This window comes from Glycine max, chromosome 10 (genome assembly GCF_000004515.6).
Source record: "Glycine max cultivar Williams 82 chromosome 10, Glycine_max_v4.0, whole genome shotgun sequence".
Lineage (NCBI taxonomy): Eukaryota > Viridiplantae > Streptophyta > Magnoliopsida > Fabales > Fabaceae > Glycine > Glycine max.
The window spans coordinates 49,927,346-49,943,331 of record NC_038246.2 but is presented as its reverse complement, the minus strand read 5'-3'; the positions used below and the strand labels follow the sequence as shown (position 1 = coordinate 49,943,331).

The 15,986-nt window shown below is 32.8% G+C and overlaps 3 protein-coding genes across 4 annotated transcripts; 2 read left to right on the top strand and 1 right to left on the bottom strand.

Annotated features, from left to right (window-relative positions):
• The first annotated feature begins 356 nt into the window (after positions 1-356).
• Positions 357-4,417, top strand: LOC100786110 (CTL-like protein DDB_G0274487). Its single transcript, XM_003535683.5, has 7 exons — positions 357-553; positions 675-1,123; positions 1,968-2,151; positions 2,258-2,482; positions 2,582-2,698; positions 3,277-3,510; positions 3,949-4,417. The coding sequence occupies exons 1-7, from the start codon at positions 491-493 to the stop codon at positions 4,162-4,164; spliced, it is 1,488 nt and encodes a 495-aa protein (XP_003535731.2). The 5' UTR covers positions 357-490; the 3' UTR covers positions 4,165-4,417.
• Positions 4,418-7,495: 3,078 nt separating this feature from the next.
• On the top strand, positions 7,496-11,597 carry TGA12 (bZIP transcription factor 12). 2 transcript variants are annotated; one of them, XM_041005997.1, is made up of 11 exons: positions 7,496-7,756; positions 7,924-8,009; positions 8,088-8,161; positions 8,244-8,414; positions 8,846-8,950; positions 9,041-9,100; positions 9,366-9,428; positions 9,524-9,581; positions 10,291-10,562; positions 10,655-10,900; positions 11,183-11,597. In XM_041005997.1, the coding sequence occupies exons 1-11, from the start codon at positions 7,686-7,688 to the stop codon at positions 11,330-11,332; spliced, it is 1,356 nt and encodes a 451-aa protein (XP_040861931.1). In that variant the 5' UTR covers positions 7,496-7,685; the 3' UTR covers positions 11,333-11,597. The 2 variants fall into 2 exon arrangements, with proteins under 2 accessions (XP_040861931.1, XP_003536694.1); XM_003536646.5 differs by having other exon boundaries at positions 7,502-7,756; positions 9,351-9,428.
• Positions 11,598-11,827: 230 nt separating this feature from the next.
• On the bottom strand, positions 11,828-12,765 carry LOC100775242 (uncharacterized). Its single transcript, XM_003536645.5, has 2 exons — positions 12,193-12,765; positions 11,828-11,960 (listed from the first exon to the last, which is right to left on the bottom strand). The coding sequence occupies exons 1-2, from the start codon at positions 12,527-12,529 to the stop codon at positions 11,905-11,907; spliced, it is 393 nt and encodes a 130-aa protein (XP_003536693.1). The 5' UTR covers positions 12,530-12,765; the 3' UTR covers positions 11,828-11,904.
• Between the last annotated feature and the right edge of the window lie 3,221 nt (positions 12,766-15,986).

Here is a 15,986-nt window from a genome sequence, read left to right as displayed (position 1 = left end):
TTTCAACTTTCATCTGCGTTTGTTAGACAATTATTATATTTTTATTTGATTAAAGGATTTTTTCAAAAGCTGAATTACATTGAATATTTATTAACTGTTATATGATTGTTCTATTTGAATGGACGATTTAAAGTTTCAACATTAAATATAGTTATCTTTTAGAATAATTTTATCCAAGGAAATACAACATTGTTTTGGTGACAAATGAGGAAAGAATTCGAATTTTTTGTAAATAAAAACTAACGAACCAAATAACAATTAATATTTGTTGAAAAAACAAACAAACAATAATTCTATCCAAAATTGTGTTAAAAAATAGTAGCAGTATTGAAATCAAAATTCAAAACCCTAGAAATTAAAATAAATCCTCCAGCCAACCATTGACCTTGTACCCTCGAAGGTTTCGCCTCATTTCTTACGTTTACCAAATTCATGATTTTATTTCTACGTAGTACATAGTATAATGTAATGTTTCTCCATTGCTCCCAATATGGATTCTCCCTCTTCCTCTTCCTCCTCCTCCGAGTTCGCTTCCATAGGCACCACTGGTCAGGTACTACCCCAACTCTCTCAAATCAATCATTGGGAGTGTACTTATAGTGTCTTAATGCCAAAAGTTTTAGTCTTTGGAAATGAATTTGGAGTTTCTAAATTGGGTTGTTTTGTTGTGACAGAGTGCTGCTCGGAGTGGCGGAGGAGAAGGCGTGACGGCGGAGCAGTCGCGACGGTGGCACGACGTGTTCTGGTTAGGAATATTCTTAATCCATTTGATAGGGATGGGGTTTCTTATGGGGGTTCTTGGTCTAAATAGGTTCGAGAGAGAGAATAGGCTTAACATTGACAAGTACACGTCCCGGTTTTCTGAGAATGAATCCGGGTTGACCGAGACCTACTGGCCACTGTATGCTGCTGCTGGTGGGGTTGGGACTTTCCTTGGATGGAGTTGGTTGTTGTTGTTGGGTTTTCAGGCTACTCAAATGATGAAGGTTTCTGTTCACATACTCACCACTTACCTTGCTGTCATTAGTGTTTTGTGCTTCTGGGCTGGCCAGATTTTCTGGGGGGTTGCTTTTGCTATTGGAGCTTCTATTCAGTTCCTGTATGTCATTTCAGTCATAGACAGGTATTGGCCTCAATTTGTCTTTTTTTACATTTTTTTTATGTTGGATTGGATTTAAATTGTTTTCTTGTTAGTTGTTACTCCAACTGTGGATTTAAAACCAGTTTCAGTTCTAATGGGCTCAGATCTCTTAAACAAGTGGTTAGGGGTTTGAATTTTGACTCTTGTGTATGAAGAAAACTTGGTCGGGAGGAGGTAAACCCACCTTTTAGTGCCTTCAGTTCTCTCGAAGGAAATTAGTATCCGTAAACGACCGGAAATACCCCTTGTAGGTTTGTAATCATATGTGTATCAAGAAACGTTGTGGGTCAAAAGACAGACATTGACCTTGGTTGTTAGTATGGTATAATTAAGAATAATTTGCCATTGTTTTGTTTTTTCGGGTATCAATTCACTGTTCTTTTAGAACTGGAAAAAAAGATGTTTTTTTTCCTCATAAGCTAATGGGATTGGAATAGTAAGTTATTCTTAGTATTTTGGTTTATCTAAAAGTCAACAATGCATCTCAATTTAGTTTTCTTCTTTGCCGTGTACTGTAAAAGTGGCGATTGATTTGCATATTTTGCAGGACAATATCTCTGTTACATAATGTCCTTGTTTGAATATATTCTCTGTTTTTTTTGCCATCCAATTCCTATGTTTTCAACAGTGTCCCTTCCCTGGAAATGCAAATAAGCATTTGTGAACTTGTTATTCCATTTTTAAATAATTTTTCTTTGTATGTCTTGAAAGATTAATGTTGCCAGTTTCTAATTTTGTGGTTAAGTTTTTCTGCAGCTTCTTTTTAGCCTTTGTATAATTGATTGAGTCCATAAGATGGTCTCTTGTGGCTTCTTTTCTTCTGCAGACTTCCATTTACGATGTTGGTTCTGCAAAAAGCTGTGAAGATGGTTTGGAATATTCCCGAGGTTATGAGAGTGGCATATGCATTTATGTTTGTCGTGCTTTTATGGATGGCCTTATGGTCATTTGGAGCAGCGGGTGTTGTGGCTTCAAGCATGGGTGATGGTGGACGCTGGTGGCTTCTTGTGGTGAGCTGGCAAGTTTTGCTATCTGTTCTTGTTTGGATTGGTTTTGGCATCAGATTTCTAAACTTTCCACATCTGATTACACTGATATTGCTATTCATGCTTGCAGGTTCTCTCTGTGAGCTTATTTTGGACAGGTGCAGTACTATGTAATACTGTGCATGTTGTAGTGTCTGGGATGGTGTTTCTTGTTCTTTTTCATGGTGGTAGAGATGCAGCTTCTATTCCAGCTAACTCCTTAATGAAATCTCTACAGTATGCTTTAACAACATCTTTTGGCAGCATTTGTTATGGTTCGTTATTTACTGCAGCTATTAGGACACTACGGTGGGAGGTAACCAATCATGATGACCTATTTGATTTTCATTTCCTTAATTTATGGAGGCTTTTGCTTTCATTTTTTCTTCTATTAAAATTTTGATTTGTCTTTCAGATACGGGGATTTCGGTCAAAGATTGGCAATAATGAGTGTTTACTTTGCTTGGTTGATTTCCTTTTTCATCTTGTGGAGACTCTTGTTCGTTTTTTTAACAAGTATGCATATGTTCAGGTACAATTCTTTGTCCATGTCATTAATTAGTCTTCTATATGATACTAATTGCATCTTCTATTATGACAGGTTATTGTGGATTTACAATTTTACATTTAGTTTAATTGCTGGTGCTTCCTTAGGAAATGCCATTGCCAGAGTTGTCTTAGTTTAATCAGTTTATATATCATCAAAATCATATTTTTATTGCTTTAGCAAAGTCAAGGATATGAAGTGGTTAAATTATTTCAAGCATTAGTATCTGATATAAAAGTTAAAAATGAATAAATAGAATAAATGTTACTAGAATTCCGATAAAGATAAATTTAGAAAGATATGGAAAACATTTATGCTCTGGCACCACTTGGCATTGCAAGAAAACACAACGGTAATGCATTTTCTTTGAATGGTGTAAAAAGATCAGTGTGGGGCATATTCCAACATCAGATTTGTTATGAATTGTGGATTGTTAAAAACAGTAGTCTATTTTGTTTTGATGATTGAAATATAGCATAATGACAAATTGTGTTTATTTTTGTTGAGTGTACGAGTTCTTGGAAAACTTAGTCTGGCATGCGTCATGGTTATGTCCCTTACAGATTGCTGTTTATGGTAAAAGCTTTAACCATTCAGCTAGAGATGCATGGGAGTTATTTCAGTCAACTGGGGTTGAAGCACTTGTGGCGTATGATTGTTCTGGTGCTGTTCTTCTAATGGGCACTGTTTTTGGTGGGCTGATTACTGGAACTTGCTCTGGTGTTTGGGCATGGGTTAAATGGAAAGACAGAGTTATTATGATTGGATACACAACCATGCTGATGGGGATGGTACTGGTAAGTTAACAATCTCCTTTAGAATTTGTTCTTGGGACTTGGACTACATGCTGCTTGTTAACTTTTTATTCTCTAAAAATGGTGAGAAATATTGAGATATTGTGCATAAACCACTTGTGACCAATTGGATTGTATCAGTATAATTGTTTCAGTCCTGTGGGCTTTTCCATAAATTAAAAAACTTATAATTGTGGCACGCCATACTTATCGTTTCCCGTTACATGTTGACCATGAAAAGTATTCAAACTGTGCAATGCTGAATACGTTCATTTTATTTATAGCTATGTATGACAGAGCTAAATTAATTATGGCATGCCTTGAATATTACTCTCATGTTGTGTGTTGAGTCGTTGACTATTAAAGTCAGTCAAAGCTGTATATTGTTGAACGTGTGTTATTTTTGTGTGTACATGTGACTTAAAATATGTAATTATTCAGGTTGGATTGGCCATGGTTGTGGTGGAAAGTGCTGTTACATCCATATATATCTGCTATGCAGAAGACCCCTTATTGATTCAGAGATGGGATGCTGAATTTTTCAACCAGATGTCCGAGACTCTTCATCAGAGACTTCAATATAGGAGTGCTCGAGCAAGGGAAGTTTTAACCCACAATCGACTCGATGACATTGTACAACAAAACGCATCTATTTAAGGAATCACATTGTTTGTTACCATAGCAATTTGTTTATCCATTACATGCACATTTTTCTTTTCATATTTCTAGTTAAATTAATAGGAATAGGAGAGAGTCTCTGGGGGTATAGTTTGGCTAGCTATCAGCAGCAATGTTGAATGTGAAAGGGGAAAGAGAGGTGTAACAGTACGCTGTGATTGTCTTGTGTTCAAATTTGTGAATTGATGTGTAAACTACAAAATGTACAGTTTCTTAAGTTTTTTGGCAAAAATATTGAGATGTTTTTTTGGGTGTGTTTTTTTTGCTGCATAGTTTTTGGGTGAATATTATTGATATTGGTTTGAAAATTCCAATTTCATAATTAACATTTTTTTCGTGTGTACTGTCATCTTAATTGTTGAATTCTGCATTTTATGTAATTCTTAATGTAGTTATATTTGTTAAATTAATTGTTAGTACAACATTGTTTAATAATTAGATGTGAATATATGGGCCATGATTTGCAAACTGGTTCGTTTGATTTGCAGCCCATGTTGACCTGGGTCCATATAATGTTATGATGGGTTGACTCATTTTGCTTGTGAATTAAACGGATGCGGATTTTTTTTTATAGTAGAAATTGAATACGATGTAAGACGATTTATAATACTCACAGATCAGCTTAACCAACGGTTGGGAATTAACTGCAGCTGCAGTTGCATATAAATTATTCAAACTATAAAGTGCTTACGATTATGATCAGTTGTAAAATGTTTGTATACCTATTCATAAGTGAATTGCTTACGATTATGATCATGCAATTATTTTTTCGTTGATTTAAATACGATGAGTAGTGATAAAAAAAATACGATGAGTTCTTAATTCCTTCCATCATTTTGAAGATTTAATATAGTCCGTGTAATTTCTTTTCCATATGGTCTTTCTATTACTTTGTTTTTGTCTTTTTTGAATTTTTCTTTGATCTTAAATTTTGAAGGGTTATGATATTGTAGAGGAATCAATTAAAGAACTTTTGAAGTTTAGAGGTGAAAAATTAATGGACAAAACGAATTGTTTTTCAGGTAAAATTTTACAACTAGCCCAAAAACTGAAGCAGGTGACTATTTCTGACTTAATTATCAGAACTCAAATGGACATTTTAGCAAAGCAACTTCCAGAACCTTTTGCACCGTGTAGATTTTGTTTCACATTTTTCTTTTGGCATGTGCTTTTTGATGAAGATGATTCCAATTTCTATATCAGTTCATTTTTTATTTTTTAATCATTTACTATAAAACTATATTTTGGCTTTATTCAGAGTTCTGATATCTCACACAGTTAACCTGCACGCAACAGCTGCAACGTTCTGCGTTATGTTTGAATTGTTGATAAGATTGATGATTGTACTACTTTAGCATCAGTCTCACAATTATGTCTTTCAATTTTTTTAAAAAGACTAATAATTTTTTTCTTTATTTTAAAAATAGTTTATATATATATATATAAAATAAATTATGTGTGATAATTGATAACATGAACACGGCCACTAACGCTTACATTTCTTAAAGAGTCATTGCCTCGAAGTAATTTGTACTAATCTTTGAACGTTGCAAACTAAACTGTAACAACTTTTCAGAGAACAGATTCATAAGGTAGTAGTAGCATTTTTAAGACCAACTTATAAAGTATATACATACTATCATGTACATATACTTTGAGGTTTATTAATTAAATAAAGTGTATAAATAAAGGAAGTCTGACACAAAAAGCAGAAGAAAAGAGTTTGAGGTGATGCGTCATCAAGTGGTATAAATGCTTTAATACGTTTTCCAATTTTAGCTTTACGCTGTAAGTTCCAGACTTCCAGGCTTCAGCTTCACCACACCAACGTTAGCGTATAATATAGACATACTACATACTACTACTTCTTCTACACACTGACACTGCAATGCCAAAGCAAGAGGTTGAGGTTCCTTTCAAGCAAAGATTTTACTTTATTTAACCTTACCTATCTCATAGCTTAGCTGCTCCTGTTCTTGTAGCTTAGAACCCAGAAGCCCAGAACACATTATTAATATTACACGCTAATATTTTTAATCTTAAAATATACTACTATACACTAATGTATTAATTTGTTGTTTCTTAACTACTTGTGAATATATTTTTTATTTTTTAAAATAAAAATATTTTGAGATAAATTAAAATAACGAAAATACCACTAACAAATACTGTAGTTGTACTCTATTGTAGTAAAAGGGAAAGAATAATACTGAGTAGAAAATTGAAGCCTTATTTTTTGTTTTACTTGACCTCAATCTCATCACCATCCCATCGATCTCAGCATATGCACTCCTTCCGATAGCTCTACCCTCGCTTTATGTGACATGCATATTAAATATCTCAAGAGTATGTGATACTGAAATAAATACTCTTACTGCCCTATCATTTTACGAATATAAACTTTTTTAAAATGATAAGGCTACAGTTAAGTTATTATAATCATTTTAAGATTTATTTTCTCATTATTCGCGTAGAGACATCAAAATCGTTGATAACTTTTTTTAAAAAATAATTAAATAACTATATGTTCATCTAAGTAAATTTAGTTTACTGAAAATTATACTATTACCATAAATCTATAATAGAATAGAATATATTTATTTAATTACTTTAAAATAGTAATGATTATTTAACCTGCATTTATATCAGAACCTTTGCACAGATGATAGAGATCAGAGCTGAGAGCAGCTAGAGCTGAGAGCACAGTTGTGTAGTATCCTATTCCTGGAGGAGGCTGGAGGGAGAGAAGCATGCAGAGCAGAGGATCAATCATATAATAATATATTTTGTCCAAACACTTTTTTCTGTCTTGGGATATGGATCAAAGATACGGGAGTAATTGTATAAATTACTTTGTCAATTTAGTCTTCAAAACTGTACTAATAATTAACTGAAATATTCTTAAAATATCTTAATAATTATGTATAAAATAATATCTTATTAATTGTAACCAAGATCCATTATTACAATTTCAAAGTTAAGTTGATTGATTATTCACTCACTAAGAAACTAAATGTAATTATAATAAAATTTTAAGAGAAATAAGTATACTCCGTAACATTACCTCCGTCCCAAATATAGGTCTCCGTAATAATACTGGTCAGTAAGATAAAAAATTAACGTAGTTTTAATGATTCTTTAAAGTAAATAAATAACTCAAACATCCGAATCCGAAGATTCCTCGGAATACAACGAGGATGGATTGCAGACTATAAACTGTAAAGTGAATAAAAAAGGAGTGATTTTTTTTTTAAAAAAAGTAATTATTTATTATATTTTTAAAAGCTTTCAAAAACCTACAAAATAAAATAAAATAAAATAAGCCGTACTGGTGATGCAACACCACACTACAGTCCACACTCTTCTTAAAGCTTCATTCATCCAACACTTTATGCTTCGAACTGCATTTCCATATTCTGTTCTGCTTCCACTTGTGTTCTTTAACATAACATCAAAATGAGACGATGATGCTACTTTCCTAATCAGTTAGCTTAGAAAAGATGCAAAGCTTCAACACAACCGAATCAGAATCGACCTCACCTCTATATTCCCATTCTCCCTTCTATCACCGGTAAATATGATTTTTATTTTCCCTCTTTTTGTGAAATGAGTAACGATAGCTGGAACAAGGATTCACATGCAGCAACAAATGCATGTGTTTATACTTTTCATGATTAGATATAAAAAATGTATCTTTTTAAAACAGAGTTTCCTTGTTTTTTCTCTGGTCTGAAACAGGGGAAATGACCCCAGCCGAAATCCAACGCGTTTCTCGGATCTTCAGCATTCTTTTCGGCAACACGATGCCGTTGATTTAAGCTCAAGTTAATACTCTCTTTCTCCCAGTCCTTACAAATATATTTATAATAATTTTAATTTTTAAACTATATCCTTTGCTGCAGGTTCTGTGTTTGGTGCAAAGTCGAGCAATGTGGCTGTTGTTGCAAGCAACTTGCAGTGTGGGACATTCAACACGGTATTAATCTTCTCTTTCTTTTTCCTTTTCGTTTTTAGGTAGATACGTTTTGTGCACGCGTGCCTTATCTATTTTTGCGTAGAACCTTGGGTGTGCAGAATTTGGTTCGATAGAGCAGCGAGGCATGTTTCAGAGAGGAACCAATAGCGCCACCACCGTGTCCATGGGGAACCGGCACGTTGAGAACTGGGCAGAAGATAGCCAACACACTGAAGATACTTGCACAGATATAGACACCGATGATAAAAACCAAGTGGGTCTCTATAGAATTCTTGGCATATTGTTGATTTGGAAAGTTTTTATTACAAAGGCTAAAATACACTTTTTCGGTTACTCATTTTGTTTTTTTGTTTTTTAGTTTGGTTCCCCAAATTTATCTAAGTGTCTTTATTAGAACAAACTGGTCTTTTTACACTATTTTTGTCACAGATGCCACAACCACTACATCAGATGAATGTTTGTGATGAAGGTTGAAGTAAACATCCTTATTGCTAAAACTTATAGAATGAGTAGTTTGGACTAACAGAAAACACTTTATAAATGAAGTAAAACATTTGAAGCAATGGAAAAAGATAAAAATAAATAAATAATAAGACACCAAGCATTTTTGCCTATTATTAATTAATATCTGGGTATTGGATAGTGATACTGATGATGAGAATTGTGGATTTTAATGTTTGACAGTGTTTCTCAACTGTGTCTTGGTGCAATGGAGTTGGGGACGGGGCACTTGTAGTTGTAGACTCACAGGATCAAAGTAAGACTAAGGTTAAAGCTGAAGACCAGAAGGTTGTTAGCTGCTTGCATCAAAACCTTGTGCTTATTATTACTTCTTGTTTTGTTGTTGATAGCTTACTTTTTGTGAATGCTTTCTTTTAGACCGTACGTAGGCTAGCTCAGAATCGTGAGGCTGCTAGGAAGAGTCGGTTGAGGAAAAAGGTAATTGCTCTTGGGACAAGTTTGGTTCTAATTAACTTGTCTAAAAGCTTTTAGTTGAGGTAGTTATCCCAACTGGCTTATAGTTGAGGTAGTTATCACTCATATTTTGTTAGTTAGTTTCACTATTACTAGTTGATTTTTATTTCTGCCCATCACTCATAGTGAAATAACAAGTTCACTTCTCACATAAGTCTTAGGATTACGCTAATGGAGCATGTTTGAGTGGTTTAGATTGTTTGGTTTTAAATAGGCATATGTGCAACAGTTGGAGACCAGTCGAGTTAGACTTGCGCAATTAGAGCAAGAACTTCAACGGGCACGTCAGCAGGTGTGAGAAGTTAAAGGTTTTCAATATATAATTTGCATTCAATTTACTTTTGTTATTATTCTATTTACTGTTTTTTGGGTTGCTATTTTCTCCAGGGTGCATTTATTGCAACTGGAAACCAGGGGGATCGCAGTCATTCTGCTGTTGGAAATGGTAATTAAAGATGACTATTTCATTCATAATGTCAGAAACATGGTGGTTTTATTGAGTATGTGTTTTTCAATTTTTTTTTCTGATATCTGTATAATATAGAATGGTAGCTGGGGAAGACAAAAGGAATGTAAGTTATTGTTATCGTTATTCCACAGATACTTGCAATGTTAGGAAGAGAATTTGGTGTCTTTGCATTGGATACTGAAGTTGTATGATATTGGTGTATAGATGATTATTCACACACGAAAATCTCTGCCCACAAAGTCTCTTAGGCAACTTAAAAACATGCATGCACGTGTATCTGGTCATATTCAAGAATGATGATGAGGATTTAAATCTAAATCATTTTACATTTCTTGAATCCAAACATTTTACCTTTCTTACATTTTCAAATGATTTAAATTTAAAATGTAGGGATGTTCACTTGTGCATTTTCAACTTTTTGAAAATCTTATTGACGTCTTGAGGGGATGATCAAAATTGATATGTTTGTCTGTATCTTGTTGGTGCTGGATAGGGTATTATCATGGCTAGATATTGGGGTTACCTTCTTAATTCCAAAAGTGATAAAAACCATTTGCTTAATTTCTTGAAGCTCAAGTTTCATGCTGAATATGCTTAAGTGTGCTGAGATTTAATTACTTTTATAATATGGGAGGGAATGTGAATATGTCATCTCTGATTTTTTTTTTTTTTTTGTATCTTTCAGGTGCCCTAGCATTTGACATGGACTATGCCCGTTGGTTTGATGAGCATCAACGGCTGATCAATGATATAAGATCAGCTATAAATTCTCAAATGGATGAGAATGAACTGCACCTTCTTGTAGATGGAGTGATGGCACATTATGATGAATTATTTAGGTTGAAGAGCATAGGGGCAAAGGCTGATGTATTTCACATACTTTCTGGGATGTGGAAGACACCTGCAGAAAGATGCTTCATATGGCTCGGTGGTTTTCGATCTTCGGAACTTCTCAAGGTGATTGATTGACCATTTGAGTTTCTCACATTTGCTTTTCTATGGTATAGAGTATATATTCTGTCTTGAGTGTTAATGAATCTTTTGTGCAGATAGTTAGAAACCAGCTTGAGCCGTTAACCGAACAGCAGTTGATGGGCATTTACAATCTGCAGCAGTCTTCCCAGCAGGCTGAGGATGCATTATCACAAGGCATGGATGCATTGCAGCAGTCTCTTTCAGAGACACTTTCTTCCTCCTCTTTAGGGCCCTCTGGTTCTGGAAATGTTGCTGAGTACATGGGCCAAATGGCAATTGCACTGGGCAAGCTGGCCACACTAGAGAATTTCCTTCATCAGGTAACAACTAATCCTGGTCACTAGTACTTGATTGTAACACTATCTTCTGTTCTATTTTCAGTTTTCACTTGTAAAATAGCACATTCATTCTTTTCTTATTCCATAGATTTATATTTATATTTGAAACGATTAAAACGTTTATAACATGAAATGTATACAGTGAACATTTTATTAAAAAAGTAAACAGTAGGCCATTAAATCATTATTGCTAATTTTCACTACTACCAAAAACCTTCAAAAGTTTATATCAATTGTATTCTGAGTATGTGTTGTCTTTCTTAGGCTGACCTATTGAGGCAACAAACTCTGCAACAGATGCGTCGAATTTTGACCACTTTCCAAGCTGCTCGTGCGCTACTTGTGATAAATGATTACGTTTCACGGCTTAGAGCTCTTAATTCATTATGGTTAGCGTGTCCTAGAGAGTACTAGGTGCCAGCCACACCGAGAACAATACTTGTTTTCCATGATATAATCTTCTCTGGAAGTTGCTACTTACTGCATCTTGTTGATCTGTACAAGTTTTTAACTTTTGAGAAATTTGTATATTATTGATATGTCAAGCGGATATTGTGCCAATGTTATGCGTAGGAATAGAATTACGTAGGCTTAAATGCAAATCATTGTCACCTTTCGACTTACTACTAGATGGCATTGCAAATAACTTTTATTGATAGATATGAATCATTTGTTTTCCTTTCCGTTCTTATCCACACATGGTAAAAGGAAATCCCAAATTTAAACACCAAAACTATGATGACACCTTTTTTTTCATCTAATAGAAAATTACATTAAGAAAGTATCACATCCCCTGTAATGACGGTACATATCAGTAAGTTGAACAAAAATCACCATAGAATGAAAAGGCAAACTTTGTACAGACTTTTCTCCCTTTTTATCTTCTGCAATTTGTCCTCAAACGAATCATCATTGTAACCTATGCTATATTTATTATGAGCAAGCGACAATAATCAATTTTCACTAAATACAAATTTCCTTAATCTTCAATCCTTATTTACCACTGGTCTATAGATTTTTCTCCTGCTATTGTTCATTCTTCCTGCCAAGAATGAAAAAGAACACTAGTAAGATATTCAATTTTCTTCAAGCAGTTTCGTCATATGCAAGTCAATGGTTGCATAAATTTATTCAAGATGAAAATAATACATAGAAAAATGAAATAACATTCTACTAATATCTATAAATTACTTCATAAAGATGGGGGGGATTTATTTTTATTTTTTAAATGCCCATTGAAAAGTTTATCTAATCAAGGGATAACAAAACTCTACCTGGTCTTTGGTTTTTCCTGCATGCCACTTGTGGAATGAACACCCCAGTACCTTTACCATTCTTCCACAAGTTCACTAGCCAAAGGGGTGGTGAACCAGAACTATGTCTTTCCCACAAAGAAAAGTTGCTTGCGGATGGAGATGCACAGTTAAAGCTGTAAGCTGACCTGTTTGAACCACCATTTGTGACATTAATGGGGTTGAAACTTCTTGTTTCTAGTAAATCTTCATTGTCTTCAGATGTCAATAGCAGAATCTGCCTCCTAATCTCAGCATAGAAAGTATCTTCTTCATATTCTGCCTCAGACATAACACCAGGAACTGAATTCATCTCCATAACAAGATTTAGGATTAACCAAGCTTTCTAATGAAAAATTAACTTGAATTGCAGGCTTATGTTGCTGTAAGGAAATTATGATTTGGGACGTGATAATAAAAGGGTGTTTAGGTTTATGTATAGATGGATGAATAAGAGAGAAAAGAGATTACTTTGAGGTCAGTGTTGTGAAAGTAGGAGTGTGTAAATCTCATCTCCGATAGTGTCCAAGTTGGAAGAATATGTCCATTTCGTACGTTAGCAAATGTCCGATACTTTAAATTTTATGATGCAATCATTAAATCAATATTTACCAAATCAAGTGGATCAGAACACATGGCATTTGGCGGTTACTTTCTAGTGACATTAATGGTCATTATTCATCACCCAACATCAACATCAGGGCATGCTTATGGTTTGGGTTACCTTACCATTAAATATCAATTTTTTAAATAACAATTTATTCGTAACCTCGACCTGTTTGTGTTACAAGTATTGGAAGACGTTAATTAAGAGTATCTTATTGGTGTTGGTTCACTTCTTATAACTAACGTTAAAACGGTCAAATCTTATATGCTGATATTTGGATTGCTGAAACTCTGATTACGCTATTAAAAAAATAAACACAAGTTTGGTTCCATTTTTGGCATGCTCTTTGAAGAATTGCCCATGATACTGTATTCAAACTAGGAGCCTGTAATGTATTATGATTATGATGAAATTCTTAACACGAAGGGGGACACAATAAATGTCACAGATTCCTGACAAAAAATTCGTGGTTAAAGATAATGATTGTTAGTTATCTTAGACTAGTTGCTTCAAGCCACTAATTTTAACCAAGATTTGGGTGATATATTAACGTCCAAAGCAAAGTTTTCACCAAGTCACCTTTCCTTTATGTATTCAGGAGCTTTGACACGGTAAAATAAAAAATAAAAAAATCCAACTTCTCTGTAACTTGATATTAGCAAATGATCAGTTAAAAAAAACAGCTTGTACCTCAAAAAAGATACACTGGCCTCAAATTGATATTGCGAGTTCTATATTTTAAAGTGTTGTTGAGTATAGAAAATCATATAAAAACCGATTTATTGAATTATTGTGACTTGTTGTGAGCTCTTTTTTTTTTCAGGACAGTGATACTAGGTGTTGTCATAAAACATCTTTATCATAATTTTTTATTTATTCGTATAATTGAGAGGTGGATTGGGAGGTGTGGTGAAGATCTACATTGTATAATTGAGATGGCATAGGCCATAGACAGCTGTTGGCAAAAGATTCTGGTGGACAATTTCCTCCGTGGGCCATCTCAGAGTAGTTTTTTGTTGGGCTTTGGATACCATCAATACCTAAAAAAGAAAGAAATAGAAGCAAAGAGATTCTCTTTCACAATCCAGCAATTCCAGACTTAGGCTTCGTTTTGGGTATGCAAACTAAAGGGTGAGCTGATAAGACTGAAATAACTTACAATGACGTGAAATAGATTAATAGCAAGTCATTTTCTTATTTAGATTTTTTATTATGGAAAAAAAATTCATTAGTATTTGATAAGTGAACGGCATGTAATGAATTGTGATTTTTTCTTTTATGTTATACTTATCCAAATATTTTATAAAAAAATATTATTATAACAACACTCTAGTTTTTAAATAAATTAAATTGTATAGTTACGAGATGATGTGCTTAGTCAAACGAGCCATTAGTGTTCTCAGCAATTATAAACTGGGAATCAAATGAGAACCACTTCTAGGGAATTAACAATGCAACTCACATAATTTTTAATATGTCATTGGGAAAACACCTTTTTTATTATATAATTTCGTAGTATTGACTGCATACAAGTTTATGAAAAATACTTGTACCACAAAAGTTATCTAATTATATAATTATTTTAAAAAAATTTAAACAATAAATGCTCTCATGATAAATAAAATATATTAAAAAAACTTAATTATTAAAATTTATATAAGTGTATATAATCAATTCATTTCTCTAAAGGAACATTAAAAAAAAAACTTGTATATATGATAATTTCTAATTTAACCAAACATAAAGACTTTGATTCTTATAAACATGTGTAAGCATTCATGAGAATCTTTATAACTGAGTGAACATATTTTAATTATTGTTAAGAATCATAATTATTAAGAATCAAGATTCTCAAACATCTCAGACATCATGCAGTAAAAAGAAATTCTCAGACATCATGATTATTAGATATGAAAAAAATTATCTTTTATCGAATGCTCCCTAGGTGGTATTATAAAACACATGTTCCCATTTTATGGTTCATGAGAAATCTATCATCTCAATTATGAACATAATGCAGAATGATTTATTAATCTCTTCTTTATACCGAAACCCTTTCTACATAAAATAATGAATCAATTCATAAACTATTAATTATATTTATATATATTTATATCAGTTATTACTATAGCTCTCAGATTTACATTTATCAATAATATTTTCCAGAAAGGAGAGTATTTAAAATCAGCAAACATGATGAAATTGTCGGTATTGAAATGATTTTTAGTTTGTGGGCCATTTTAGAGTCATTTGGACTGGGCTTTGGATATCATTGATATCCACACAAAAAAAATGGAAGCAAAGAGATTCTCTTTCACTATCCAGCAATTCCAGCCGAAGGCTTCATTTCGGGTATTTAACATAAGCGGAGTATAGTGAAATAGTAGAAAATGGAGTGAAATAGATTATGCTAAAATGTAATTCTTAATTTTAATCTTTTTATTTTTAAATAGAGATAATTAATCTTTAATTTTTTAAAATAATTAACTTTGGTTTAATCTTAAAGTTTATATATATTTTATTTTTTCCCATCCAATTGAATTCTAATCTTAACATAAACAATGAATTAATTAGTTAAAATATAAAAAAATATAGATAAAATTGAATATTAGACTGAAATTGAGGATTTTAAAAAATTGAGAGGCTAGATGTCTTTCCTTTTAAATTAGAGAACCAAAATTGTGAATTGGATAAATAAGAAGATCAAAGTTATATTTTACAACAAAGTTATCTTTTATTTAATATTTTATTATTGAATCCAATATAACTTTCATTCTATTATTTTAGAAATCATTCTCATTCTCATTCTTATTCTTATTATTGACATTTTTATAACCTACTGTTTAAGGATAGTATTTAACTTATCGTCAAAGACTAAATAATAGATTAAAGCAAAGGATATTCCTCCGAATGGCAAGGAAGTTAATACTATAATATGGAAAATACTATTTTTTACTCATAGTAATTACAAATATGTGATCATTTTTTAAAATAAAAAACTTAAATTCTAATTCACCACATTGCGGAAGATTAACTATTCTTTTTAACCTAACCTTGTTGGTGAAAGTAAATACTACTTTACATTAGTTTTTTTAATTCTAAATTATGAGGTTGAGCGAGTTTAGGTTCTCATAAATTTGTCAGAATCCAAAAAAGAAATACTAAAAAA

What these genes read in the sequence shown, in the direction of transcription:
- LOC100775242 (XM_003536645.5), bottom strand. Translation starts at nt 12,529, where the DNA reads ATGGAGATGAATTCAGTTCCTGGTGTTATGTCTGAGGCAGAATATGAA. An exon ending in CAGGAAAAACCAAAGACCAG is followed by an intron (nt 11,961 to 12,192) that starts GTAGAGTTTTGT and finishes CATTCTTGGCAG; the next exon opens with GAAGAATGAACAATAGCAGG.
- LOC100786110 (XM_003535683.5), top strand. Translation starts at nt 491, where the DNA reads ATGGATTCTCCCTCTTCCTCTTCCTCCTCCTCCGAGTTCGCTTCCATA. An exon ending in CCATAGGCACCACTGGTCAG is followed by an intron (nt 554 to 674) that starts GTACTACCCCAA and finishes TTGTTGTGACAG; the next exon opens with AGTGCTGCTCGGAGTGGCGG. An exon ending in TTAGGACACTACGGTGGGAG is followed by an intron (nt 2,483 to 2,581) that starts GTAACCAATCAT and finishes TTTGTCTTTCAG; the next exon opens with ATACGGGGATTTCGGTCAAA.
- TGA12 (XM_003536646.5), top strand. Translation starts at nt 7,686, where the DNA reads ATGCAAAGCTTCAACACAACCGAATCAGAATCGACCTCACCTCTATAT. An exon ending in ACACCGATGATAAAAACCAA is followed by an intron (nt 8,415 to 8,845) that starts GTGGGTCTCTAT and finishes AATGTTTGACAG; the next exon opens with TGTTTCTCAACTGTGTCTTG. An exon ending in TAGAGAATTTCCTTCATCAG is followed by an intron (nt 10,901 to 11,182) that starts GTAACAACTAAT and finishes TGTCTTTCTTAG; the next exon opens with GCTGACCTATTGAGGCAACA.